The sequence below is a fragment of the Rhineura floridana genome, chromosome 7 (genome assembly GCF_030035675.1).
Source record: "Rhineura floridana isolate rRhiFlo1 chromosome 7, rRhiFlo1.hap2, whole genome shotgun sequence".
NCBI classification, from domain to species: Eukaryota; Metazoa; Chordata; class Lepidosauria; order Squamata; family Rhineuridae; genus Rhineura; species Rhineura floridana.
Genome location: NC_084486.1, coordinates 43,146,030 through 43,173,121, shown reverse-complemented (window position 1 = coordinate 43,173,121; position 27,092 = coordinate 43,146,030). Strand labels below are relative to the sequence as shown.

The following is a 27,092-nucleotide window of genomic DNA, read 5'->3' as shown; positions in this document are numbered from 1 at the left end:
ACACTTAGTTTGAAAAGACTTCCCTCCATTAGAATTCTGAATACTGAGAGGAATGTGAGAAGTAGCGGCTCTATTCTAGGAATCCCCATAGTAATTTTAATATTGGCATAATTGGAAATACCCTGAATGAGGAGTAACATATGGTCTGCAGGCCATCTTAGATCACATTCAAGCATGCACATGGTTACTTTTTCTGGACCTTTGCATGTTCAGGACTATGGGAAAACCAAGTATATTATGTGGATGAACACAATCCACATGGTGCCTAACACTACTCTACATTATTTATATAGTTTAGCTCCTACTTAAAATAACCAATTACAATAGATAAATAGTTGACCACCTATTAAACTATTGTTATGTACTCATCTTCCCTGATGAGAATAGTCTTTTTATTTTGTTTTGTTTTTACAAATCTTACACCTGAAAAGATTTTCCTACATAGCTTTCTCTGACAGCCCTATGTGGCAATCAACATTTTCACTCTGAGAAAATTCCCATGAAACCTTTCCTTCTAAACTGGTTTATTCTAAGCAAAACATTATCATTTCCTCAAGCCTTTGTGCCTGTATAATTGTTCTTTATTTTTTCTTTCCTGATGGGTTTGTGAACCTTCTTTCACAGGTTGATTTTGGCTTTGCAAAAAAAATAGGATTTGGAAAGAAAACATGGACTTTTTGTGGAACTCCAGAGTACGTAGCCCCAGAGATCATCCTGAACAAAGGTCATGACATTTCAGCAGACTACTGGTCACTGGGAATCTTAATGTATGAACTCTTGACTGGCAGGTATGGGTATTGAATTGAAGTTACTGATAAAAATAGGTCAGCAAATTAGAGAATATTTCTGCCTTTGTCACTTTGATTAGGAGCACTAGAGGTTCAGAGCTCGCATACACTATGATAACCTCACACTATGATAACACACACAGGCACAAAGGGTCTAAAAACTTACTGTTGACACTGCTCATTATTATTTTGCACTGATGCAGTCAGAATTCTAACAAATAAAGGGTCTGAAACAGCCAGCAGAAAAGGAAAGGTTGGATAACTATGGTACAGAATAACAAATTCTATTATCTCCATTTCTGGCAAACATTTATTATGCAACAAAAACCACATGCAAAATCAGTCTCTTTGCACATTTCTAAGACGGGCAGCATAAGCATTTGTCAAAAATGATTTAACACAGGGTGCCTAGCCAGTGGCCCTCCAAATGCTGTTGGATTATCAGCCCCAGCCAGTATGGACAATGATCAGGGATGATGGAAGTTGTGGAGTCCAGCAACATCTGGAGGGCTACAGGTTAGCCACACCTAGTGTAAAAGGACAGTGTATTCCTATAGAGCTATTTGACCACTAAGAAATGGTACAGAAACAATTTCTAATAATAATTTTCATATAATCTTCAGTGTTCGCATCTTCCGGTATCTTCAAAATTCTATGACAAATCACCACTTGATCTCTACGTGCCTGTAAAATATACAACATTGACAGAAATTTCTCTCAGTTTTAACTCATACATGACAAAATGAAGTAAATTTAGTATGCCATGTTATAGGGCCTTATTATTTTAACATTAGCAAGCTACAGTTTATGAATTATGCTAGAGAAATATATTATCCCAAATCTGTTTTGGTCATGGTTAGTGGCTGTTGACCACACACTGGTAACCTCCAGGCTGGATTACTGTAATGCGCTCTATGTGGGGCTGCCCTTGAGGTTGGTCCAGAAGCTGCAACTAGTGCAAAATGCGATGCCAAGACTGCTCACTGGGGCAGGGTATTGCCAACATGTCACCCTGTTGCTAAAAGAATTGCACTGGCTGCCCATTAGCTACCGGGCCAAGTTCAAGGTTCTAGTTTTTGTGTACAAAGCCCTATATAGCTTGGGACCAGGATACCTGAAAGACCACCTTATCAGTTATATACCCAGTCTTTCACTGCGCTCTGCAGGTGAGGGCCTACCATCTTGTCAGGAGGTCGGTTCTGCACAACATAGAAAACGAACCTTAGTGTGGCAGCACCTACCCTTTGGAATTCCCTCCCCTTAAATATAAGACAGGTGCTGTCTGATCTTTTCAGCACCTACTGAAGACCTTTCTCTTTCAACAAGCCTTTTGAGACCTTATCCCAGTCTGTGTCTGTGTAGGAATTGCTTTTTAATACGTTTTTAAACCTATGTTTTTAACCTTTTTTTAGAAAAGGATGTTTTGAAAGATTGTAAAAATGTTTTTAAGATGTTTTGTTTTAATGTATTTTAAAGTCTGTTTTTATGATGTTTTAAAGTGTTTTTAGTGCTTTTGTTTGCCGCCCTGGGTTCCTGCTGGGAGGAAGGGCGGGATATAAATCAAATAATAAATAAATAATAAAATTATTTAGAACACTGACTATTTTTCAGATATTCCTTATTATCTACAGCACTGGAATCCAATGATATGAGTTTTAAAGGGCCCTCCACCAAGGTGTAAAAATCACAGCTTTCCTCTCCCATGAAACATATGTTTTCCAAATGCACTTCACGAGTGACTGAAATGGTGCTATAGAGACCAATTTTTTACACAAGATCTTATGGCCTCCTTATTAGTCTCTTTATGTGAGACAAGGAGAGGTAGTGGGGAACATGGCCCATTAAAGGCAATTAACATTACAGGTATTATACAGCCATGAGAGTGGCTGTATACTATAGCCAGCATGGATTTTTCTCATTCCACAATGTTAAATTGAAAATAACCCCTTTCCCATTCCGATGCTTCCCATAAGCTCATTTCAAAACAAAACCTCAGTAAGAACCAACTGTCAGTGTTCTAAAAGCCAGACTCACAGCTGCTGGGCTTACCTAATCAGGGGGCCACACCCACACCAGACTTTGATTTCACATGAGACAGTCATGGCTTCCCCCAAAGAATCCTGGGAAGTGTAGTTTATGAAAGGGGCTGAGAGGAGACTCCTATTCCACTGAGAGCTCCAGTGGCCAGAATGGTTTAACAGTCAGCCACTCTGAAGCTCTGTGAGGGAAACAGGGCATCTCCTACCAACTCTCAGCACCATTCACTAACTACACTTGCCAGGATTCTTTGGGAGAAGCCATGACTGCCTAAAGTGAAATAACAGTCTGGTGTAAATGCGGCCAGGGAGAGCTTTGGTTTACATTTGGGTGGGTGGCTACATGTGCCTGCTGTTGAATAAAAAGGTGGGGAAAACGCTGAAAATCAATGATCCTGTTCACAATGTTTTCCTTTGGGAAAGGAAATGGGATTCCCCTCTGCCCAGTGCCCACCCACCCAATCTCCTCCCTCCTCCCCCTCCCCATGGTCAGTTTTACCTATCTTAAGCATGATTGCATGAGAGTAAATACCACTGAACTCAATAAGCATGCATATGATCAAACCTGCCCTCCCCTCCCCCTCCCCTCCCCCTCCCCTTCTCCTTCCCTCTCCTCTCCCCTTCCCCTCCTCTACCGGCATGGTCAGTTTTACCTATCCTAACCATGATTGCATATGGGTAAATCCCATTGAACTCAATAAGCATGCAAATGATCAGACCTGCTTTTCCCCTCCTTCCCCTGTCCTCTCCCTTCCTCCTCTCCTCCCTTCTTCCTTCTTCCTCCTCCCCTGCCCACTCTAGCTCTCCCTCCCTCCCCCCTGGTCAGTTTTACCTATCCTAAGCATGATTGCACAGCAGTAAATCCCACTGAACTCAATAAACATGCAAATGATCAAACCTGACCTTCTCCTCCCCTCCCCCTTCTGCCTGCTCCCCTCCCCCTCCTCCCCTCTGCCCTCCCTTCCTCCTCCCCTCCTAATCCCCTGTGGTCAGTTTCACCTATCCTGAACATGACTGCAGGGGAGTAAATCCCACTGAACTCAATAAGCATGCAAATGATCAATCCATTCTTGGCAAACTTGCACAGGATCCCATTTCTTACCTCCCAGATTAAAAAGCAGAGAAATTTGCTAATAGGCAAAAAACCTTGCGGTTTAAGAACTTACCTATAACCCACAAATATTTCTATCCAACTATCCAAAAAGCAGGGAAATTGGGCAACTATAGTGAATGCACCAGGGGAGCAACAGACCTGACCTCCTCTCTGAGATATTGTGCTGCCCTAGAAATTTGTCAAAAAGGAAACACAATTGGGTTTGGTCTTTCACAGTCCAATCCACTTCATGTCCTGTGATGATCTTGTTTTAGCAGAGACGAAGCAACATTATTAAGACAGTTGATATAGTTCAGATAGTCGCTTTAAATATGTCTGATTTACTTTGTAATTTTAGTGAAGTTTCCTATAGGAAATCATTTCTATTTTTGTGAATATGTGAAGTACAGCAACACTTTGCAAAATTTACACTAAAAATACTCCAAAAATAACTGTGGAATAATGGCACTGACTTCTGCATAATAGTCCCCAGTGGACATGAGGAGTGTCTCAGTTTGCACAAGATAAAACAGTGGGAGGTGAAATATATTCTAGCAAAATGCTATGTGTGGTGTATGTTTTTAATTGACTGTACCCTCCTTGCTTTAAATGAAGTGGTTTAAACATAGCAGGCTGAAAACATGCATCTTGGGCAGGCTAAGTTTGTTTTTTCCAGCAGCTAGAGTCATTGCTTAAGTAGCAACATATTGTAATAAGTCTGATTTTACATCAAAATACAGTTTCAGATTCAGCTGTTAATGAACCCAAAATAGAAATAGAACATAACCTCCAATTTGAAACACAAAATATCTTCACCATCATATGACATTGACCAATAAAAAGGCTTTGAAATTAATAAAAATAAGTTTCACATAGGCTTCTAGGATGAATGAAGAAATAAAATTGTCTAGATTAGATTCTCTGTAGAAACAACAGTAACACAGGAATGAAGCAAAGTAAGAAGAACACCAACAAACATACAAAAATGTAATTCTCCATCTTTGGAGATGGCAGGTGTTGCCATCACTCACCATATGCTCAGAGGCACATGTTACCGAATTCTTCCAAGCTACACAGCAAGTGGATTAGACTGTGAAAGACCAACCCAAATTATGTTTGCATTTTGACAAATGTGTAGGTCAGTACAATATCTCAGAGAGGAGGTCAGGTCTCCTGCTTCCCTGGTGCATTCACTACAGCTGCCCAATTTCCCTGCTTTTTAAAGTTTGATAAAGAAATATCTGTGGGCTATAGGTACGTTCTTAAACTGCAAGGTTCTTTGCCTATTAGTGAATGTTCAGTAACTTGTGTGCGTTGGTTGTTCTCGATAAGCAACAGTTGCTACTAACACTCCTAGTTGAGAACAGCTGAGCATTTGGGATGTAAAAGTTAAAAGAAACATTGCTGAGTAAGACAGTATTTCACATAAGGGGGGGGTCATAAGGCACCCTGTCCTTTCCTTTTTGTATACATGAACTTTAAGCACACAGAAAAGGGCTTGACTGAGAACACCTGTCTCTCCAGTACAGGTGAATTTTCAGAATTGTTACATGTTAAAATTAAGTTTGTTTGAAAGGGTCAAAAATACGATTGGTGCATTTTGAAATACCTTTGGCTGTTAAACCATGATGATTTCAACGTTTCTAGAATGGTAGACTTCTTCAGACAGAATAATTCTTATAGATTTCACTAACATGATGTTTACATTGGTTTTTTAAATCCATGTAGAACTAGAAAAATATTCTAATAACATGCAAGATTTTCAAGTGAAATCTCATCCCATATATATAAAATGCAAAATTATATGAATACAGTATTATGGTAGTCCCTGCTTTTGTAAAGACACATAAAATTATTTGTCATATATACAGAAATATGGTCATATAATGATCACATTATGGTGTTAGATCTGCGGTGTTTATGCATTTAGAACTTCTCTCATACACAATTTAAATAAATATGCATATAATCATGTTTATCACCTTAAAATGTATATTTCACTGTGTCTAAAGCTGCAGGTAATATATATTTGCTGCTGGTAATGTGGGCATCGCTGGCTTTTAAGGCCTAGATCAGCCTTCCCCAACTTGCTGCCTCCAGATGTTTTTGACAGCTTCCATAAGCCCCAGCACAGCACTGCTGTGGGTTGTAGTCTGAAAACATCTAGTGGGCACCAGGTTGGGGAAAGATGCCCTAGATGGTATAGATTCTGGTAACAGCACTAATTTTAGCTTGGATAAACCTGGTTCAACTTCCCTTAGCCCACGGTTTCCTAAACGTCTGAGTACACAGACCTCTTATAAAGTTGCCGTTAACTCCAACCCAAATTCTTTTGAATGTAAACGAAATTAAAAATATCAATATATAATCAACATGTATTAAGCATCAGTCACTATTACTAGGAAGCATAAAATGCAAAAAATAAGAAAGCAAAACAAGTGACAGTTGTATTGTGGAATCTTCTTATTAATCATTAAGTACAGAAGTTCTTCATTGACCAGGAAGCTACACTCTGTAAATGCCCTTGATTTCTGAGGCACATAGTTCCTAATTAAATTTTTGCACTATACCTCATAAACGTCTTTCCCACTCCTAGGCCCTTTTCAACCTCTAAGACTTTATTCACCCCTTGCACAGTCCTATCAATCCCAGGGGGTCAATATCGACCACTTTAGGAAAACCTGCCTTAGGAAATGAAAGATTTATTATGACATAAACTGGGAAAAAATATTGAACGTTCTCTCAGGAGTACAATAGTCTTTCTGCCTTACTTTCTAATGTACAATGGCTTTTTAAAGCAGATTTTAACTTCAGTGCTGTTGTGGGTTTTTTGTCTTCTGTAGTCCACCTTTCTCAGGCCCAGACCCCATGAAAACTTATAACATCATACTAAGGGGGATTGACATGATTGAATTTCCAAAGAAGATTGCCAAAAATGCTGCTAACCTAATTAAAAAACTATGCAGGTAAACACTTTATAGATGCATTTTAGTATTGTCAAGAAGGGAATATACATTCTTGCTGTTCTCATATTGGCTGTATTTTGTAGACGTAGTTGTGCATGCTGTTTTTCTTGGATGTGATCTATACTTAGACATACTTACCAGTAGACTTGTTAGTTTGATTGTTAGCAACCTTGGGTAGTTTTGACAAGAACAGTAAGATTTAAAATGTTTACATAAATAAAATAAGAACAATATGGCATTGCTTCCCAATTTTTTTTTCTCATTCCCTTCTGTTTCATGTGTGTGTGTGTTTCTTGCAGGGACAACCCATCAGAAAGATTAGGGAACTTGAAAAATGGAGTCAAGGATATTCAAAAGCACAAGTATGTTTCAGATGTTGAAAAAGTGTTACTAGATATATAGCACCATCAGTTCACATGACATTTTACAGATGGCATAAGAAACAACAGTCCCTGCCATATCCTAGTCACCAGCCACATCAGTGCATGCTCATCTATAGTCTGAAAATGATGTACCAAGGCAAACAAACTTTGTAAAATATGTGATTGTTGGCATGGTTATTTGCTAATGTCTCCTTCTTCCATGTTGTTCCCACATTACAGTAGTCCACCTTTTCCTTTCCCTCTGCTAATCTTATTAAAATGCAGCTCTTTTTCAAAGCCTAGCCTTTCATGGACCATCACAGTCTTGCTACCTGTTTCACCTCCCTTATTCCATCCCAGCTATTCCTTCCTTCATCTGCTTCACCTTTATACCACCCCTCCTACCTTGATTAAGCTGAAAATACTATATATTTGGTATTACTAGATATATACAGTAGCACCATCAGTTCACATGACATGACGATTTTAGTAGAACAGAAATTATTCACCTTTCTATTCTGTGCAACGTTATCCATACTGCTAGAACTTAAATATTAAATAGATAACAGTGGTACAAAAACAGCAATTCATGTTGGTATTGCAGAATATTCCCTGTAGTTAAAACACAAAGAAAAGAGCATGACGTTCATAAAACTGACAGATAATATTAATGGGTGTATATCAGTGCCTTCAGAATTTGAAACTATGCTGTTTAATCCTGCTCCTTATCTTATATTAGAATTCTCCTGTTTTTAGGTGGTTTGAAGGCTTTAACTGGGAAGGTTTAAGAAAAGGTACACTGACACCTCCTATAATACCAAGTGTGAGTACACCATTTTTTCTTTGTTTACACATGCCATTTGGTAAGTGGAGAAAATTTCTTGAGACAACCACTGCTAAAATAACCAACAGATTTTACTGAAAGCTCCATGGGCCTCCAGCTGTACTGGAGCTTACACATAAACATGCTTCCCACTGACTTTGTTGTCAGAGGCATGCATTAAGGGTGCATGAGCAGAGTTTCCCCTGGCATTGATGTTGATGCATTAGAGCTTGCGCACATATATAGAGGTTGAAACTTGGACTGAGACATATTTCCAAATTTGTTTGTTTTATTTTAATAAAGCTGCTTGTTCTTTCCTAGCCTGGTAGCTTTATGTATCTTATGTGTTTCTCCTTCCACTCCTTCCTCCTGTCTCTCCAACATGGTCTTTATTTCATTCCCAACTGGCAAGAAGCACAACTTGCTAGATTCTTACATTTTTATGCCAGTGGCCAAGGCTATGCCTTTGCTGTCAGACCAAGGGCTTTTTGAAAGCGTCAGGCATACCTAACACCCACAAGTCATCCAACTGCTGTGCTAATCCCCATGCTGATTGACAACCAGGACTAATAAAATCAACAAAATAAAAAAGAACAATAGTGCAACAAATCTCTTTTTTTGTGGTAATACCAAAGGTTCTTCCAAACATGGTTTATGAGTGACTGAAACTCAGAATCAGAGCACCAATCACCTGTAATCCACATGCTCAAGATGCCAATTGCTACTAGTCTAGATGGCAAACAGAAGCTCAGCTATTTCTGTACTAGAACTCAAAACTCCTAACACTAGATCAGAACTCTTCATAGACATACTTCCTGCTTTGGTCATACTGCAGCTGCAGGGAGACAAGTCTTTGTAGGCTTAGCAGTCATGGGATAAAAGGCAATGTCTTCTTGTGGATCAGGAACTGATTAAGTAACAGGAAGCAGAGAGTAGGAATAAATGGGCAGATCCCAATGGAGGGATGTAGAACCTGGAGTCAAGGAATGGTATTGGGACCTGTTGTTCATAAATAATCTACGGACGAGCTACGAGGTGACCAAGTTTGCTGATCATACTAAATTGTTCAGGATTGGTAAAACAAAAAGATTGCAGAGAGCTTCAAAAGGACCTCTCACCACTGAGTGAATGGGCGGTAAAATGACAAATGCAGTTCAATGTAAAACAAGTGATATATGTCGGGGCAAAAAAAAAATCTTAATTTCCCTTTACGCTCATGGGGTTTGAACTGGTGGCAACTTTCCAGGAATGAGACCTTGGGGTAGTAGTGGATAGCTCAGTGAAGATGATAACCCAGGGTGAGACAGCTGTGAAAAAAGCAAATTCCATGCCATGGATCATTAGAAAAGAAATAAAAAATGAAATTGCCATTGTACAAAACTATGGTGTGACAACATTTGGAATACTGTGCACAATTCTGATTGCCTCATCTCAAAAAGGATATTGTAGAGTTGGAAAAGATTCAAAAAAGGGCAACCAAGATTATCAAGGGGATGGAGCGACTCTCCTATGAGGAAAAGTTGCAGCATTTGAGGCTTTTTACTGTAGTTTAAAGAAAAGGCAAGTAAGAGGTGACATGACAGAAAGTTTATAAAATTATGATCTGTTTTTAAATATGTATTCTGTATTTTCTTATATTTGTTTAATTGTGGTGGCCTATGGCTTTGAACAATAAAGATTTCTTCACTTCACTTAAAAAAATTATGTATAGTGTGGAGAGAGAGTGGAGAGAGAGAAGTTTGTCTCCCTGTCTCATAACACTAGAACTTGTAGACATCCAATAAACATGAATGCTGGCAGATTAAGGAGAGAAAAGAAAGTACTTCTTCACACAGTGCATAGTTAAACAATGAAATTAACTCCCACAAGAGGCTGTGTTGGCCACCAACTTGAATGGCTTAAAAAAGAGCATTAGGAAAGTCATGGAGAAAAAGGCTATCAATGGCTATTAACCACGATAATGGTGCTCTTCATCCATGACTGAAGGCAGTATGCTTCTGAACACCAGTTGCTGGAAACCATGGGAGGAGAGAGTGTTCTTGCATTCATGTTGTGCTTGTGGACTTCTCATAAACATCTGGTTGGCCACGGGTGAGAACAGCTTGACTGGATGGGCCATTGCCCTGATCCAAGAAACTCTTCTTACATTCTTAGCGGGCAAACTTCCAACTAGGCAGGACCAAAGAGACAACCCTCTTTGGTTACTACCCTGCAAACATTCACCTTTTTGGATCACAGATCTTTCCAAAATGACAAATGGTTAAAACTGTGGCCATTTTAAGATTTATCTTTCTTTGGATACAATCTGATTTGATACGTCTTACATTAGACTCTTTTTGGTAATGCATGTACATTTGTCATCACAAATATTCTCAGATCTCCAACAGCCTTTTCCTGTATTATTGATCTATACAATGTATACCCTGAAAGCACAAGTTTTATGACCTGAACCCAAATGGCATTTTCCAGTGCTTGAATAAAACTGAATTTTTAATTCAGATTCACACCCACAGTGAAATTTGCTTTAAATATTTTACTTTCTGATTTTATGTTAAGAATTCACTATAAACAAAACTGAAGCACCCACTTTTCTGCCTACCTTACAATCTGTGGCTCATGTGATATACTGGAAAGCAATCCATACATTTTGAAAATCCCCAATATAAATATAAATTACAAATTAAAATAACAAATTATGGATGAATTAACAATTTTCAAATGTACAAAACCTTGAAATATTCTTAGGAGTCATGAAGTTTAGTTTTCTGGAAACAGTGGGTTCCCCTCTATCTTTAGGTACCAACTATTACATTCTCCCCACTTCCACAAGTGGAAAAAATTCCAGGGGGAGCATCACCAAGTTTAGTTTCCTATGGATGAGAGAGCACTAGAGACTTAAGTCCTCTTTGTACTATTTACTTTATTTCCAAATATACAAGCAGAACCTAAGTGAAGACAAACAGACACTCCTAAAAGGTAGAAAATCCATCATGATGTATGGATCCGCAGAGAGAGACCTTCCACCACCCCAACATGTTTTGCCTTCAATGAACTCACAACTCTCTCTGTTCCCCTCTCCATGTTTCCAATTTCAACACTGTCAACTGTTGTTTCTCTTCTTTTCAAAATATACTAATATGAACAAAAAAATTAAATATATGTGGTTTGAGAATGTACCTTCATCTCTCAATATAGGCATATTCACTAACAGGCAAAAAACCTTAGTGAAGGGTGCTGAGAGTTGCTAGGAGATGCCCTGTTCCCCTCACAGACCTTTAGTCAGAGTGGCTGACTGTTAAGCCACTCTGGCCACTGGAGGTCTGTCAGGGGAATAAGAATCTCAGCACCCTTCACAAACTACACTTCCCAGGATTTAGGGGGGAAGCCATGACTGTTTCAAGTGAATTCAAAGTCTGGGGTGGGTGTGGCCCCAATTAGCCAAGCAGCTGTGAGTCTGGCTTTTAGAACACTGACAGTTGGTTCTTACTGAGCATGCCCGACACTATCATTCAGTTCAATGCAAAATTGCTTAAATTAATTAGAAATCAGCCAGGCATATTTTTTTTAACTTTTAAACTGCAAAAGATGAAGGTCAGAGCATGGGGCAAGGTCAGTAATAGGATTACAGGTACTCTGTGAACATGGCTGATTTTTAATGAATTTCAACAAATTATGAGAACTCTGACAGAAAAAAGTCTTAAAGGGCTCGGGGGGGTTTTCTCTCTTTTTAGACTTTGAACTCTCGATTCTCTCTGACTGTTTTGTGTATTGCCATGAAAATTTACAGGGTTGTTAAGCAAGCGTTTCTGAGTTCAGGACTATACGTTTTGTAAGGTTTTGTTTTGAAATGAGCTTATGGGAAGCATCAGAATGGCGGAATGTGAAAAATCCACTCTGGCTATAGTATACAGCCACTCTCATGTCTGTATAATTGCACATCTGCTTATTACACAGATTCTTCACTACCAACATAGTTTTTTCCCAACCCCAAAGAAAAAAAAATTATGAAATATAGATCTTACAGACCTGGTTCACATGATGTGGTAAGTCAAACTATGGCTTAATGAGACTGCAAAAATGTTTGGGCTCCTGGATAAGGGCTCAATGCTTCTTTGCTCCTCCCAGGTCCTTTTTACTGCCATCAAGGTTTGGCTCAGCAGGTCATCTTACCTGGGACTCGTGTTTAAGCTCTCTCCTCACTAACCATAAAGGGAACCAAGAACAAACCTTGGCTACAGCATGTTGATGGAGTCTTGGTAAACCATAGTTTGGCTTACTGTGTCATGCAAATCAACCTATTTATCATTGGTTTCCACCTTTATAATACCAACATATATTTTTATATTTGTGATGCACTTAATCATTGCTATTTGATCCCCAATTTTTCTAATTAGTTCTGTTCTACTAGGGTTTTGATTACACTTCCATGTTCTTGCAATGGTTGTGCTTATTCTGGCAATTATACTGGTTCTTATTTATCCATTTGAACAACCATTTTTATATATTTCAATACACACCATCAGTTCATTTCAAAATGTAATGGAAACAAATCTTGTATTATGTCTATCATACCTTCTCCAATATATATTTGGCTTTTTTATACCTCAGTCGCCCATGTCATTCTATGTATTTTCCAAGCTGGTAAATGCCACAGCAACTCCTGCTTCTCCCACACAATATTCCAAGCATTTCAGATCCCACTGCTGCAGGTAATTTCTTATCCAGGGGACCATCAACAGTCAGTAAGAAACATTTACATTATTTTGTCAGATCTCAAACCGTAATCAGAAAGCATTGCAGGGCAAAACACATTATATATTCATTCACAGAAATTGGTTTTTAAAAGCCCACCTCACGATAGTACTATAAATGAAAATTGTAGTATCTGAATGGAAACTGTTGTATCTAAACTTTTGTTCTTTTCAAAGATTTCTCTGTTCTTTGTCATTCTTAGTGGCAACGTGACTTCTCACCTGTATGCATGTAACATAAATAGGTCATAGTTTGAAATCAGAAAATTTCTAAAGATTCAAGACACAACAGCTTTGGCATGAATCATCATCAACAAACAGTACAAATGGTCTAATATTTTTCATTGGACAGGTTGCATCTCCAACAGATACAAGCAATTTTGATAGCTTCCCTGAGGACAACGATGAACCACCACCTGATGACAACTCAGGATGGGACACAGACTTTTAATGTATTTCTCTTACCTGCTTCTGCCTTGCTGAAGACAGCTTCCTAAGACATGGCTGCCAGCAGACCTGAAGGAATTGGGAAGGATTAGTGCTCGGGGTCACCATGATGCCTTGATTGATGCTGCTACAGTAACTACAGTGGCATTAGGACTTCTTGCTTAGATGACAATAGTGCTCTTCACATGTTTTCTGTTTGAACTTAACATAGCAGTTGACATGGTGGTCCTGAAGCAAAGCCTTTTTCACCAGTAATTAAATGTGTTTTCTATCATTGTAATGAACTTGCTATGCTCCAGTCATGATTTGAAAGTTGATAGAGTAAGATGCACATAATTCTAGCTGCAAGATCATTTTATTGCTAATTCTGTTCTGAAATGTTAAGTACTGTAGCTTATTCTACACTGTAGAATCTACAGTATAGAATCTGGGGTACTCCCAAAGCGCAAAATGAGTGTATTGGGCCTCTTAAAGTAGGCCAGCATAATAAACCAAGAAGGACCACAAAGCTATTGGTCTAGGAGTTCATGTCAAAGCAATGCTATAAGTTGTCTTTCTTTTCGAGCAGTATTCATGACAAAAATGAATGTTATCTTTTTCTATATTTAATTTCTGACGTGCTTTCCCCCCCAAACTGATAACAAAAGCACAACCGCTACATTTTCTGTCGAACTCTTACAGCAAGTATGCATTGGTCGGTTCTCAGATGTGTCTGAGAACAATGGTATATCTAACATTTAATTTTGTTGGTACAGCTACATAAGAGCATGTAGAAAATTATTCATAAAACTATTCATTTTACACATATATAATAACTATATTATAAACAAAGAAAATGTGCTTATTGAAAGGTCCTAGAAAGGAAATGATAGCAGCCAACTGGTCTAATAGGCATTAAAACTGAGCTTAAAATAGCATTTACTTTTTAGAGCCCAATGAGGAAACATGCAAGACTCACTGCATACTATATAGGTGCTATGTACATTTTTTATCCGTGAAATAACCAAACATCCAGTCATTTTTCAGGAAAATATGTAGCAAGAAATATGATTGTCAATTAAAATCTTAACACAAAAAATAATCTCTAGATACACACATACATTTTTGCTGCGCCTTCACAGCACTGACATCATTTTGTTTTGTTTTGCTATTTTACTAAGCCTCTTCGTCCCACTGTTATGCAGCTATATTTTGATTATTCATTTCAAATGTTAAGTAACTCAGCTCTCCCTGTGAAGCATAATAATAAAATCATAAGTCATCAACCTAAAACTATGGGGTGCAATGTGAACAGCTGAAATGGAGCACTTCAAAATCCCATTATTTTAAAGGGAGAGTTTAGCACATGCTTAAATTTATCCTATGGAAATCAATGAGACCTTAAAATGCTTCACTTTGGGTGAATCATACCTACTATGTTTGAGTCTTCAAACATATCTGTGTATTTTTTTTGAAAATAGGTTTTAAAAACAAAGATGAGCAATGATATCAATGTCAGGGAAGATTCTCATGAGTTTGTATGACATCCACAAGCAACTGTGCACTTCCAGTATATTTACACCTTCATATGAAGAACTCTAACTGCTAAAGCAGCCTTATACATATGACATAGTTTTTATTAGTCCAATAAAAAATAGCCCACACTTTTAAGTTGCCATAACATAATATGAAATGCCATCTGAAAATAAACCCATCTGAGCACTAATTCACATTCCTTATTTTTCTCAAAGCAACACCACTACTCTCACAACAACTTGAATCCAACAAAAGCAATTTTCATTTCCAGTTTTGCTCTTAATGAGTTAATTTAGCTCCTCTCTAATTATTTTGTATCTAGCCTCTCTCTTTTATCATTATACCACCTCTTCTTGCTTTGCCCTTTCCAGTATTTCATTTTCTTTGGAATTAATGGGGCTTAAGTTCAATCATGACAAACTTGCCACATTGATTTCAGTGGGACCTAAATTCAACCAATTTACAGGGCAATCCAATGCATGCTTATTCAGAAGTAAATCCCACTATTTTCAGAGAGGCTTACCCACAGCAAAGCATGCACAGGATCGCAGTCTCAGTGTGGATCCAGCCCAGTTTGTTTAATGTAGCATTTTAGACCCACTCTCTGGGCTATAATTATATTGTTTAGGAAACACAGCATAATTGTGTTCTCAGTATTGTTTTTTCCAGAAGTGATGCTTAGATGCAATGCAGTTTTTTTACTAGCTCAATACAAACTACTGCAAAAAAAAGCCCTCAAAAGCTTTTCAGATCAATCTTTTCAGTTGCCCAAAAGGCCATCGGGCTTCTGATCTTATACATTAGAAGTGAACATGTGGGTTTGAGGAAAGAAAAAAGATGTCATAGCCTTCTTTGTATTTTTGCACATTTGACATTAGCATAACTCTTTCTGGAGTCATTCCTTTTGGAGCTGATATACATTAGAGCAAACTTGTCCCATTTCCATCTCATTCCTCATAGAAAGAACCAAAATAATTATCCTTTTTAAAAAATATGCTTTCCCACCATTTATGATAGCATCCACGCAATATAATTATGAGGAAATAGCAACCAGAAGCATTGGTGGCCAGGAACAGCTCAATCCTAGAAATCAGCACTCTGCTTCCAGCACATATAGGAATATTTGTGGGGACACCAGGATCCCACCATAAGCAAATACAGCAGCATTTGAAGTCTGCTTCAGAGCTTCCAAGCCTTGCACCACTATAATATGACAGGTCTTCCCCCAGCCTCATACATATACACACACACACCTCCTTGCACAACGTCTTATGAACTGTTAAGGGTTGTTCTGGCCAAAACTGGCATTAGCAGGAATGAGACAGCCTCTCTTAGACAGAGAGATTTCCATTTCCTAAGTTCTAGGTTGTGTTTAAGCTGAAGGGGCATGTAATTATTTGCTCATTAAAATTTATCACTCTTCCAAAATTGGTCAAGAGATAAAGAAACAAATATAAGATGTCAAAATTAAAAAATGGGTAAGTAAAGCAGGGATAAGTCAAGTAAAAAAAAAATACAGCCCTGCTGCTGTTGGAGCCGATCATATCAAACTACTGGAGGTACTTTACTGTATACCAGAAATTATTACAGAATCCACATTTGGCAGCCATCTCCACAGACCTTCCATCATTCAAACTCTAACAATTGCAGCAGTCCAACATGTATTGATGTTCTGCATCCAACCTTAAGTTTCAAAATGGATGTTTTTGTTTTTAAATAAGTAGAAAAACCAGGGGCTTGGATTTTTCTTTATAAAATTAACCAGAAAATTAACCCTGATTTCACAGTTTGTCAAAAACATTAAACTGGGTTCTGTTATCTTGAAAGTTCTGACAATTTTTCACATTCATGAGGCTGGTCACAACTTGAACAGAGCTTTCTAAACAGATATACAGCTTTGTCCAATAAGTAAATATACCAAGTTTTCTAGAACAGACTTCATGTAGCTCAAGCCCCTAAAACCTATAGTCAGCTTTGTGCTTTTTAAATTCTAAATCGGTAAGAGACAACAAGAAGCACTGCACCACTTATTGATCATTTCTGCTGCTCATTAAACCTGTATGGCATAGCATTTGCCACATCTGCCAATTATTTTTAGACACCATCCAGCACATAAATTCTAAAGATACAACTTAAGCATTTAAACACCGCCTGAAGCATTTCCTGACATTTGATACTAGGGCTAGAACATTACCATAGTCAAATTTGCAAAAGTCACCCTGTTTCTGGATTATAGCTGGAATCGCTTCTAAGAAGCACTCTCTGAACCCCAGTTTTGAAGTGATATATCTACAGTGAGTGAACTAAAATGCAAAACTTGTTGATTTTGATTTACTTTTCCTATTTATATACATAAGAGCATACTGTCTCCAGTTTAAAGAGTTGATGACAATGCGTCATCCCAAATCATTCAGCTGAAGAGAGTCACACACACAAATGTAATAATATTTATGCAAGGAAAATTTCAAAGTGAGCTTGGTATGAATTATTATGCTTGATTCCTTCCATTTGCCCTGGAGCCACATTCAATAATATAAATTTGGTGCAGTGTGCACTTAATACAAATTTATTTTGTCATATCACTCACTTGCATTTTCTTTACCAAATGTATTTTAAATATCTTAAGCTAGCATATGTATATTAATAAACCCTGCATTTATAAGTAATATATTTTATTTACATATATATGTATATATATATAGGCATACACACATTCACATTTCAATGTAGCATCTTAACTAGTCCACATGTCACTCTTTCAATGCACATCTCACAAAAGAATGGCATCCCATGGTGAGTATTCCATCTCTGGCTATAACATGAAGCATTGCTCAACCACAGCCATACTATTACAAATTTCTTCAGTCCCATTGTACATCATTAGTGGCTGCAGGCAGGAGTGGAAAAACTAACCACACAATGACCCCAGTCCAGCTTCCCTTTACTGCTAGGAATGGAAAGCTTGCCATCTGCCTAGCAGATATAGTATGTGGAGTACTTATTATTTGTGCTGCAGTCTTCAGATAAATTTGCTCATGAGTAAAGCCCATTCATTCTGGTAGACTTTATTCCCTATAAATGTGCTTGGAATTGGGACTCTCCTCCTCTTAAATATATAGAATAATGATGGATCTGCATAAAAGGAAATTTGCTGTCATAATGGAAACACATTTGCTAGAACTGGGTTCTAAAGGTACAGGTGAGCTGTAGCTTATTACAGTGCTGCATTATCCACAGAAAATTCTTATTTAATAATAGGACCACAAACAAATATTTATGTAAATAGATATTTTTTCGTGTTGATATTTTGTGGTACACATATAGCTTTTTATTTAGAACTTCATTGCATTATTCTTTCATTTTCTTATTTGTAAGGTAACGTTTTTAGATCAAAGTAGACTTGAATTAATGTCATAATTGTCAGTATTACTGAAACTTACGTCAACTGTACCGTTGTTCATCTGTCCCATAGTTTAGATCATCATCTAGTAGTTTGGCATTGTTGCAAGTGCCTTAAATTCATGGCATCCTATAAAAAAAATACAAATTTGGTGTTATGCTGCATGACAAAGACAAACACACCTCAAAATGTTGTCCTTTCTTAGCTTGCTGCGTTTTACAGTTCTTTCGGCTAACAGTTTATAAGCCTTTATTATATAATATTGATGAATTACAGAAATGATGAAGTTGTTCTCTTATTTCTGTTATAAATGTACCAGAGCTGTGTATCTGTTAATGAGATACAGCGTCATTTCTGTGAAATGTATAAATGTATGTGCAGGTCAAATTAATATATGACATACTATCAGTCTGTATACAGGTATTCCTGTTTTGCTAAGCTGTGCAAATTTTAAAACTGTAGTGCAGTAAAAGTTCTAACATATCACATTTTATAATAGACTCCATTGCAAAAATATTCCAATCAGACCAATGATTAGCAAACTGACTTGTCAAATTCACACCACACAATATTCTTCTCATTGTGAAACCAATGACTGCAGAAGGAGTGAATCTTGTTGCACCACTGAACAAAACAGGACCAGTGCTTTCTATGAGTTTCTTGTATATGCAAATGTTTCTGAGACAAACTCTCAGTTGTACATCTTAGAAAGCTAAACACTGAAAGTGTGTTATTCGTCCTCTTCCTCTGTGAACAGTCCACTCCATAAACAGACCACAGCACTGAGACATTGATGTTTCAGGCTTTAATAGCAAAGGGAAATTGATTCAGCGTTGCCTACTACCGTACTTATTCCAATGTATGCTGTTTTTACACTGGTGGTTTCCTTTATAATCTTAATGGCTATTCTTCCTTTGGTTTTCTTCTTAATAAGAATTCTACATGAAAGAGAATTTAATTTTGTTTGTCCAAGATACACTTTCATCAAATGGTCGTTGACCAGTTGCACTCTTTTGATGTAGACTTTAAAGAAAACTTTTTATCATAAACTTAACTGCTTTTGTTTTGCTCTGTATTTTCCCTGCAGCTGTAATTGCCGAGTGCCTGTTGTATACTTTATAGAGTTGAAATTAAAAAAATTACTTTTGAATCGTGTTGCCTTGTATCACATTTCTACCTTCTAGAGCTTATCACCCAAATGGGAATTCCAGGATTACTTTATATCCACTCCTGCCTGCACAAAAGTTGACTGCTGAACGCTTGGGGTAGACTACAACCCTAAACACACTAAAAAAGTGTATTTACAATTGCATTCTAAATAGTTTTTCATTTGTCATTTGATTTTTATTCAGCACTGAGAACTAATACTAGCTTAAGAAAAACAGCTTATTGTCCTGTGCTCAGTTCTTTCACTGGATTGTGGATTCTGGTCCTACAGACAGACAGACAGGACAGATAGACTAAATTGTACATCCTGCCACCACCACTGTATAGCCAAGGATTATTCTGCTTCAATTGATTTTTGTGCCATTCCAGCTATAGTTATTCATACATAGGAGCCTCTGAAACCAAAAGTACACATTAGTCATACCTAACCAAACCAATGTTTTCAATGGGAATTAGTTCAATGAGAACAGGTTCAGAGGAGGGCAACAAGGATGATCAGGGGACTGGAAACAAAGCCCTATGAAGAGAGACTAAAGAACGGGGCATGTTTAGCCTTAAGAAGAGAAGAATGAGGGGAGACATGACAGCACTCTTCAAGTACATGAAAGGTTGTTACACAGAGGGCCAGGATCTCTTCTTGATCATCCCAGAGTGCAGGACACAGAATAATGGGCTCATCCTACAGGAATCCAGATTTCAACTGAACATCAGGAAACCCTTCCTAACTGTTAGAGTGGTACAATGATGGAACCACTTACCTAGTGAGGTGGTGGGCTGTCCAACACTGGAGACATTCAAGAGGCAGTTCGACAGTCACCTGAGCATGTTTTAAGTTGGATTCCTGCATTGAGCAGGGGGTTGGACTCGATGGCCTTATAGTCCCCTTCTAAATCTACTATTCTATGATAGTCACACCTAGATTTAGCCAGATTGGGACCACTTGATTGGTAGAACAGTGCCTTTTTAAACCTTATTTCAGGGTTAGCCAGATATTATTGGACTACAACTCCTATCAACCCTAGCCAACATATTCAATGGTCAATTTTCTCAGGAGTACGTACTACCCCAGGAATGGGGAACCTTTTAAAACCTGGTGGGCCAGATCTTTATCTCTTCTTCTCCCACTGGAAAAGGCTCCATACCTTGTCGTTACAACCCTTACTTCAGTATGTGGTGGGGCCTGGAGCAGGGCCTCAGAGGCTGATCTTAACTCCTGGGCACATTTATGAAGAAGTAGGCAGTCCCTCCTATCAGTCATAATAATAAGCGTTTGACTGATTTATAATAAGAAATAGAATGCAGCACCAACAATGTAATTTAAGGCATGAAGTTATTGGTGCAGGGGGTAGATTCCACTGAAAAAAGATAATTTTCAAGTTAAGAAGGCTTAGCTTGCCATCTTTGTGCGATGCAATCTCAAATCACTCTAGAAATGGTGAGGATGCCTATTTCCCCTTTCTTCTGAAAAACACCCCTTCGCATGATACCAAATGCAAGACATAATGCAGCAAATCCATGGTACGGCAAACAGTGTTGCAGTTTGTAATATCACAAAGGTTTTCTCTCTCTACCCACTTAGTGACCTTACCTGGTCTTTAATTCCTTGCAAAATCTGACAGTATCCTGCCTACAATAATGATGCCTGTGGGTGGTCAGTTATTACATTGCTGTAATTAAAGGATTGTATTTTATAAAATAAACACCCAGCTCTTAAGGGAAATTAACATTTGTAATCTGCACTGCTTTGATGAAGTCAGTACTGGTGCAATTTTGTGGGGTTTTATTGTTTGCCTCTTTCTGGCTTCGAAACCATTTTCATACGGATGATAAGTTTAATGATATTTTTATCTATCCTCACTGAAGGAAATCAGTAAAATGAATTGCCTGTGCTCTCTGGGAATATTGAGAAACTGTTCAAAGGAATCGGAATGAATTAAGCAACATGCCTCAGTGCAAGGGAAATTAAGACCTGATGGAACCCCCTAGCGATGAATGCATTTATCTCAGTGCCACTGTAATGCTCCATTCTCTCCTTACAGATTAGGTGGCTGCTGCATCCTTTAACAATGTTAGGAGGGGACATAAGATCTGGAACAATCTCATGCAGCTCATCAGGAATTCTGTAATTGGCACATGGAAGAACAATACAAAAATCATGGGCTTAGGCAGTGTGCCTAATGCTGCATAGGATTGTACAAAACAGGTGCAATCCTATGCACACTTACCAAGGAGTAAGATCAAGTAACATCATGCATCATGCATAGGATCAGGCTGCAAAAAATGTAGGCTACAGCATACATTCACTGTATGCTTCTTTAAATAACAGTTTCAGATATAGCATCTGAATAAATGTTCATTCCTCTCTTCCACAACATATATTGGATAGGTTTCTTTTGCTTTTCATGAAAGTAAAAATCTGTGGACTCCAAGGACCATATCACACCTTCTTGAGCCTATAAGCAATACTGGCAGTCAGCTTGTGCAACATACATTCAGAGAGTGTTAAACTCTGCGTGGATTAGCTTCTTACAGAAGATTGTATTGCCATGCACTAGATCATCTCATGACAAAGTGATTTGAAGTCAGCATAGGATTTAAAACCAATGTTGCTATAGACTTGAAGGATTGTGCAAATGAATTATAGGTATTAAATCCCTGTTGCTCTGTCCCCTTTTTACTTTATCAAGAGAATTTTCACAGCCTGTCACCATTTTTAAAAGAGGCACAGAACCAAGATGGGGCCCTTGGTAACTGGTTTATAATTGTTTTCCTGGCTGTCCCTATAAAAAGTATGTTAACTGCAGGGTGCTGGGGGGCGGCAGAGTCATAATACCTCTTCCTCATTAGATTCTAAAAAAGCAGAGATGCCCAAATAAAATTTAAGTGCCTTTTGCCAATATCAAATTGAAGTATTTCACATGTTCTTACTAAACTGAGATATAAAATTTGGAATATCTACTTTAAGTTTAAGGTTGATGGGAGACCGTATCATTATAGAGAAGGTCCTACATCATCTAATTATTAACTCCATTTCCTTGATGCACAGATTAAAGATAGAAATTTGTATTTATACATTCATACTCAAAATAAAATAAATTCATACTAATTTTTCAATAGCATGCCATTACTTCCACTTCAAAAACCATAAGGAACCCTTTCCAATTACTGAATTTTCCTCTCGCTTTGTGAACAGCTTTTGAAACTGAACATATGCAGACCAGTTTCTTAAGCCAGTGTTGCAGTGCACTATTGCACAAAATTAACATAGTTTGCCTCATCAGGCATTTTTATAGACAAACCCTATGAAAACTAGGGGCTTTTGATGAGTAAAGTTACAGGTTGATCTGCAAGGGGAAAGAGGCCACTTTTCATTTAGGCTAGTTGCAAATATCTTATACTGCTTGTCCAGTTCACTGATCAACATTGAGACTAAGCTTGAAAAAAAAAAACAAGTAAGGGGAAAGAGGAACAAAAATACCCTTCTGACTAATTTAAATCTGGCTAACTCAAGTTTCCAGCAGCAAGATAAAATTAATCTGAATGTAGTCAAACCTACTTGTGGGGTATTGTTATACATTTCTGGCTGACTTTTCTCCAACGTAGTAAAAGGAAATGGAAATCCTGGTCTCATCTGTTTTACCTGGTCTTACAAACTAGTGCCCAAAAATTACTGGTACACTTTACCACCACCACTAAAACACCTGCCCATGTAGATGAATGATAGTTATTTGTGACTTGAAAAAAGGGGAGGAGAATATTGCTTCAGTATACAAACATAGGCACATCTTACTTTGCATAGGATCAGTCAGAAACAGATCAGAGAACATCTAGGGGCTGCCCACAGACGCCAGTCAGTACATCTTATGGGACCCAGAAGGGTCTCGGTAAATATTCCTTCAAAAGTCCATCATACCCAAGATACTATTTGTTCTTCCTGTTCAATTTTTATATGCATTGCGTGCACTCTCTGTGTCTCATACTGAACACACCTCCCTTAAACATGCCCACATTCATTGATGCCACGATTGGCTGCCCACCTGCACATCTGTTCTAACGGAGGAGAGCTGCAGAGTGCTGCAGTGGCTGATGTAGGTGCCTTTTCTCCCCATTGATGGGGGAGCTGATGTGGGGTCATGCCCACACCATTTTGTGGTTTTTTCTTTTTCTGCTTTTACATGTGGTAGTCATAATTTAAAAAGTTGGCGAGCCTAAATACAGAGCGTGCCCTCATTTTATCCTCTATTCACCGGTGTGCGCCAATTATTTTACACACAAAGTTTTTGGGGAAACTGGTCAAACTGAGGGAAAACAAGCGCTGAGTGGTCTTCTGAGAAAATTTATAAATTGGCCTTTGTAGCCAGAGACCAAAACAAAAACAAAAAAACCCTTTGGCATGTACGGTCGCGTACATGCCAAAACTTTGAAGTCTCCACCAGAGGGAGCCAAGCGAGTGCATTCTCCCCCGTCTTCGTCGTGCGCTTGTTCAATGAGCGCCAGTAGGCGCTGTCGCCGTTTTCATCTCCCGCCCTCTCATTAACCCCATCGAACTTGTCTTGTTTATTTGCCGGGGAACTGACTGGGGGAAGCGAACAGCGCCCACTGTCGTGTGAATGGATTTGCTTGCGGGCGGGCTCGAATGTGCTGAGCACGACGTCTGGGATGAGCCGAACAAGCAAACGGGAAACGGCAGCCGGGCTCAACGGCTGGTTAAGGCCTGGGGTCTCCGAGCTGTTTGATCTCCGCGCTTCAAAGAGAGGCCTGAGCAAGCTTCATTTGACACCAATCGCTCCCCCGGAGGTGACTTGAGAAAACAGAGCGCAGGCGCCAAAGGCAGCGACAAGCTTTCGGCTTCCAGGCAGACGTCGCGCTGCGAGGCCACTAGGGGCTGCCTGGTTTGTTTGGTTTTTAGTTAGTACAACCACAGCCCGGCCCCCCTCCCGCGTTTTTGCCTTTTATATCTGGCCAAGGGGAGCGGCTGCTTGCTTACCTAGTTCTGCCATGCACGGTTTCCCTTCATCTCGCCTCAGTGTCTAGGTTTGTATTTACAGGCTGGTCAGGAGAATTCCGGAGCGGGCGAGGGATGTAAGATTTCAGCTGCGCGTTAAGATTTTCAACGACTCTCTCCGCTTCCATGAGAATTTCTGTCTAGGATAACGTTGCCCTCCACACCTAAGCGGAGTAGGTTCGTATGTACCAAAACACAGATGGTAAATAAACACAAAAGAATGAGGGTTCATTGCCAAACTGTGGGTACTCCAAGTGGAAAAAGCTGCCTTTGGTACATCTAGCGCAATAGTGCCTGCACCAACTGGCAGCAGTTCTCCAGGGTTTCGGACGGGACATTCCCAGCCTCATCTGGAGATGCCAGGGAGGGTAACTGCTGTGTCTGTGTATCAGGTGCAATTGAATAAATTATTCCTTATGCAAAGATGGAACCGACTTCTTCCAAATGAGGAGGCTGGCATGTTCCATTTCATGACTGCAGTGTGCTTGCACATGTACAATTGTATCTACGTATTACACAATACGCAGAGGATGGGGAGCAGAGTTGGCCACCATAATTCCACTTCTGCCCTATGCAGAAGGTGCAAAGAAGCCCTAAAACATTTAAAGAGGACTACAAATCTTGGAGGTGATGCTCTTGTGCAGAAAGAGTACAATGACCCGTTTGGAACATAGGAAGTTTCCTTATGTTTTGTCAGTCCATTGGTCCATCTAGTTCAGTATTGTCTACACTAACTGGCAGCAGCCTTCCAGAATTTCAGACAGTGGTCTTTTCCAACCCTACCTAGAGCTAACCCTAGGCCCTTCTGCATACAAAGCAGATTACCACTAAACTGTAGCCACCCCCCCCCAACGTGGTATATATGATTACAGGTGAGAGAAGGAAAACATAATATCTTCTAACTGGGGAATAGTCTTCACTCCGGTACTACTTTGTAGCCAACATGTGGATATCTTTAGTCGCCTTAGGTGCTGCCAATACCTCGAGCCATCTCATTGTTCTAAATACTGAGGGGGGGGGCACACAAACATTTTAAATTAATTGTCCTCTGTTGATAGCATTATGTTAGTTAAGAAGTACAGAAAGAAAAGTAATCACAACATGAAATTAAATATAATAGAGGCAGAACTTTAGACCTTATTGAGTCACCAAGAAGAAACACATTCACTGTTCCGCCAGTTCCACTGCATCTCTACCACTTCCTTCTGAAAACAGGCACACACAATGCTAGTCAAACCATGCCCCTTTTTCCTTGAGTGCTTTTTTTATTCAGCTTCAAAGAGATCTTGCAGCTGATTGGCAGATTAACCCTTTCCCCCCGCCAGGTGTGGCTAATGGAAACACTTTGTTCTGCCAACTAGTGTGTTTACAGCCATTGTCTCCTCCCACCAATCTGAAAGGACACTCCTGCTTCTAATTGTTCGCCAGAGCTGGGAAGGACTGAACAATCTTCTGTGGTCTACTTATTTAAACACACACAATGCTAGACTCCAAATTTATGTTTTGTTTTCCATTTGTATGGTAACTGATACCCTAAATAGGATTGCCAACTTTTTTCCTGGTAGGGCATCTTTGCTTTAAAACTCCTCTTTAATGGGGCAAAAGTGTATCACCTGTCATTGTGTCTGCATGTTGGGGAAAGCTGAATTTCTTCTCATACAGCGGGGCGGGGCGGGGCGGGGCGGGGCGGGGTGGGGCGGGGCGGTTGACAAACCTAGTCCTAGGTAGCTTGGAATCCAAAGCGCAATGTAAAGGAAGAAAGGCGCTTAAGTTACAATTTCATGATTTAATTAAAGCATATGATAAAAGATTTGGTGCTCAGAACTGGAACTCTTGGCTTCTGGTAACTACCAGCCCCTAATTCTTCTGTGGGTTTTTTGGGGGGAGGGGCAGAAAGAGTACTAATTCAAAAAGCCCAAGAAGGTTTCTCCTTTGCTTGTATTGTATAGACTTACTAACTGAGGATAACCCTTCAGCATATGATGAAGTGAACTCTAGTCCATCAAAGCTTGCACCACAATAAGCATGTCAACCTGTAAGGTGTTCTGAGACTTTCTGATGTTATGGGTTTTTTAAATCTTTTTCTTCATTAAGGTAGTGTTACAGCAGTAGCATTCAACAGCACTATGAAGTTGGGTGGCCTGTCTTGTGCACTGGATTATGCTCTCTGCGATTGTATAGCTTAGTATATGCAAGCAGCAGGCAATTCCCCCCTAATTACTTTATCTCTTAACTCCCTCTCCAGGAATTTAATTCCTTCTTGTTGGAGATTTTCTTTTGTTTCAGAGCCCTTGATGTATAAATCAACTCACTCAACCTGGCAGTCCCCCTCCCCATTCTTTTCCTGTTAGTAATTTGTTCAGACTGTTCTTGAAAAGCTAGATGGCATTTCAAAAATCCTTTGTTTTCTGTCAAGATGATACAGCATAAGAACATAGTCACTTATTTTTGTAGCCTCCAGGCAAAAGCCCTCATGGAGGACTTGGTTGGGTTTACTGCCCACTGAGTAAATGCCAGGACTAGGGAGACTTTCTGCCCTCAACAAGGAGAGTACTTGTAGCTGTGATCGTTTGAGGCATCTCTTCAGTTAGAACTGCTGTTCTGCTGGTTCCAGTGCATCTCCACCTCTCTTTTCTGAAAATGGTGGCACACAACACTAGTCAAACCTTGCCCCTTTTTACTGTAAAAGCTGGTGGGAGCAGCTTGAGTGCATTTTTTTAAAATTCAGCTTCAAAGAGA

At 39.1% G+C, this 27,092-nt stretch overlaps 1 protein-coding gene and 1 long non-coding RNA gene across 15 annotated transcripts in view; one reads left to right on the top strand and one right to left on the bottom strand.

Annotated features, from left to right (window-relative positions):
• The window catches only part of PRKG1 (protein kinase cGMP-dependent 1), a 1,123,517-nt gene extending 1,104,235 nt beyond the window's left edge, over nt 1–19,282 (top strand). For all 13 annotated transcript variants that reach the window (XM_061635360.1, XM_061635359.1, XM_061635362.1 and 10 more), the window contains 5 exons: nt 625–788; nt 6,761–6,883; nt 7,183–7,245; nt 8,002–8,068; nt 13,172–19,282. In XM_061635360.1, the coding sequence (XP_061491344.1) occupies nt 625–788; nt 6,761–6,883; nt 7,183–7,245; nt 8,002–8,068; nt 13,172–13,270 (516 nt within the window). In that variant the 3' untranslated portion in view covers nt 13,271–19,282. The remainder of the gene's footprint in view (nt 1–624; nt 789–6,760; nt 6,884–7,182; nt 7,246–8,001; nt 8,069–13,171) is intronic.
• Nucleotides 280–25,579, bottom strand: LOC133388881 (uncharacterized). Of its 2 annotated transcripts, XR_009763967.1 has the most exons (6): nt 25,490–25,579; nt 24,336–24,517; nt 18,222–18,310; nt 13,285–13,335; nt 12,920–13,041; nt 280–1,472 (listed from the first exon to the last, which is right to left on the bottom strand). It is a non-coding gene; the product is annotated as an uncharacterized LOC133388881 (long non-coding RNA). The 2 variants fall into 2 exon arrangements; XR_009763968.1 differs by lacking the exon at nt 12,920–13,041.
• Between the last annotated feature and the right edge of the window lie 1,513 nt (nt 25,580–27,092).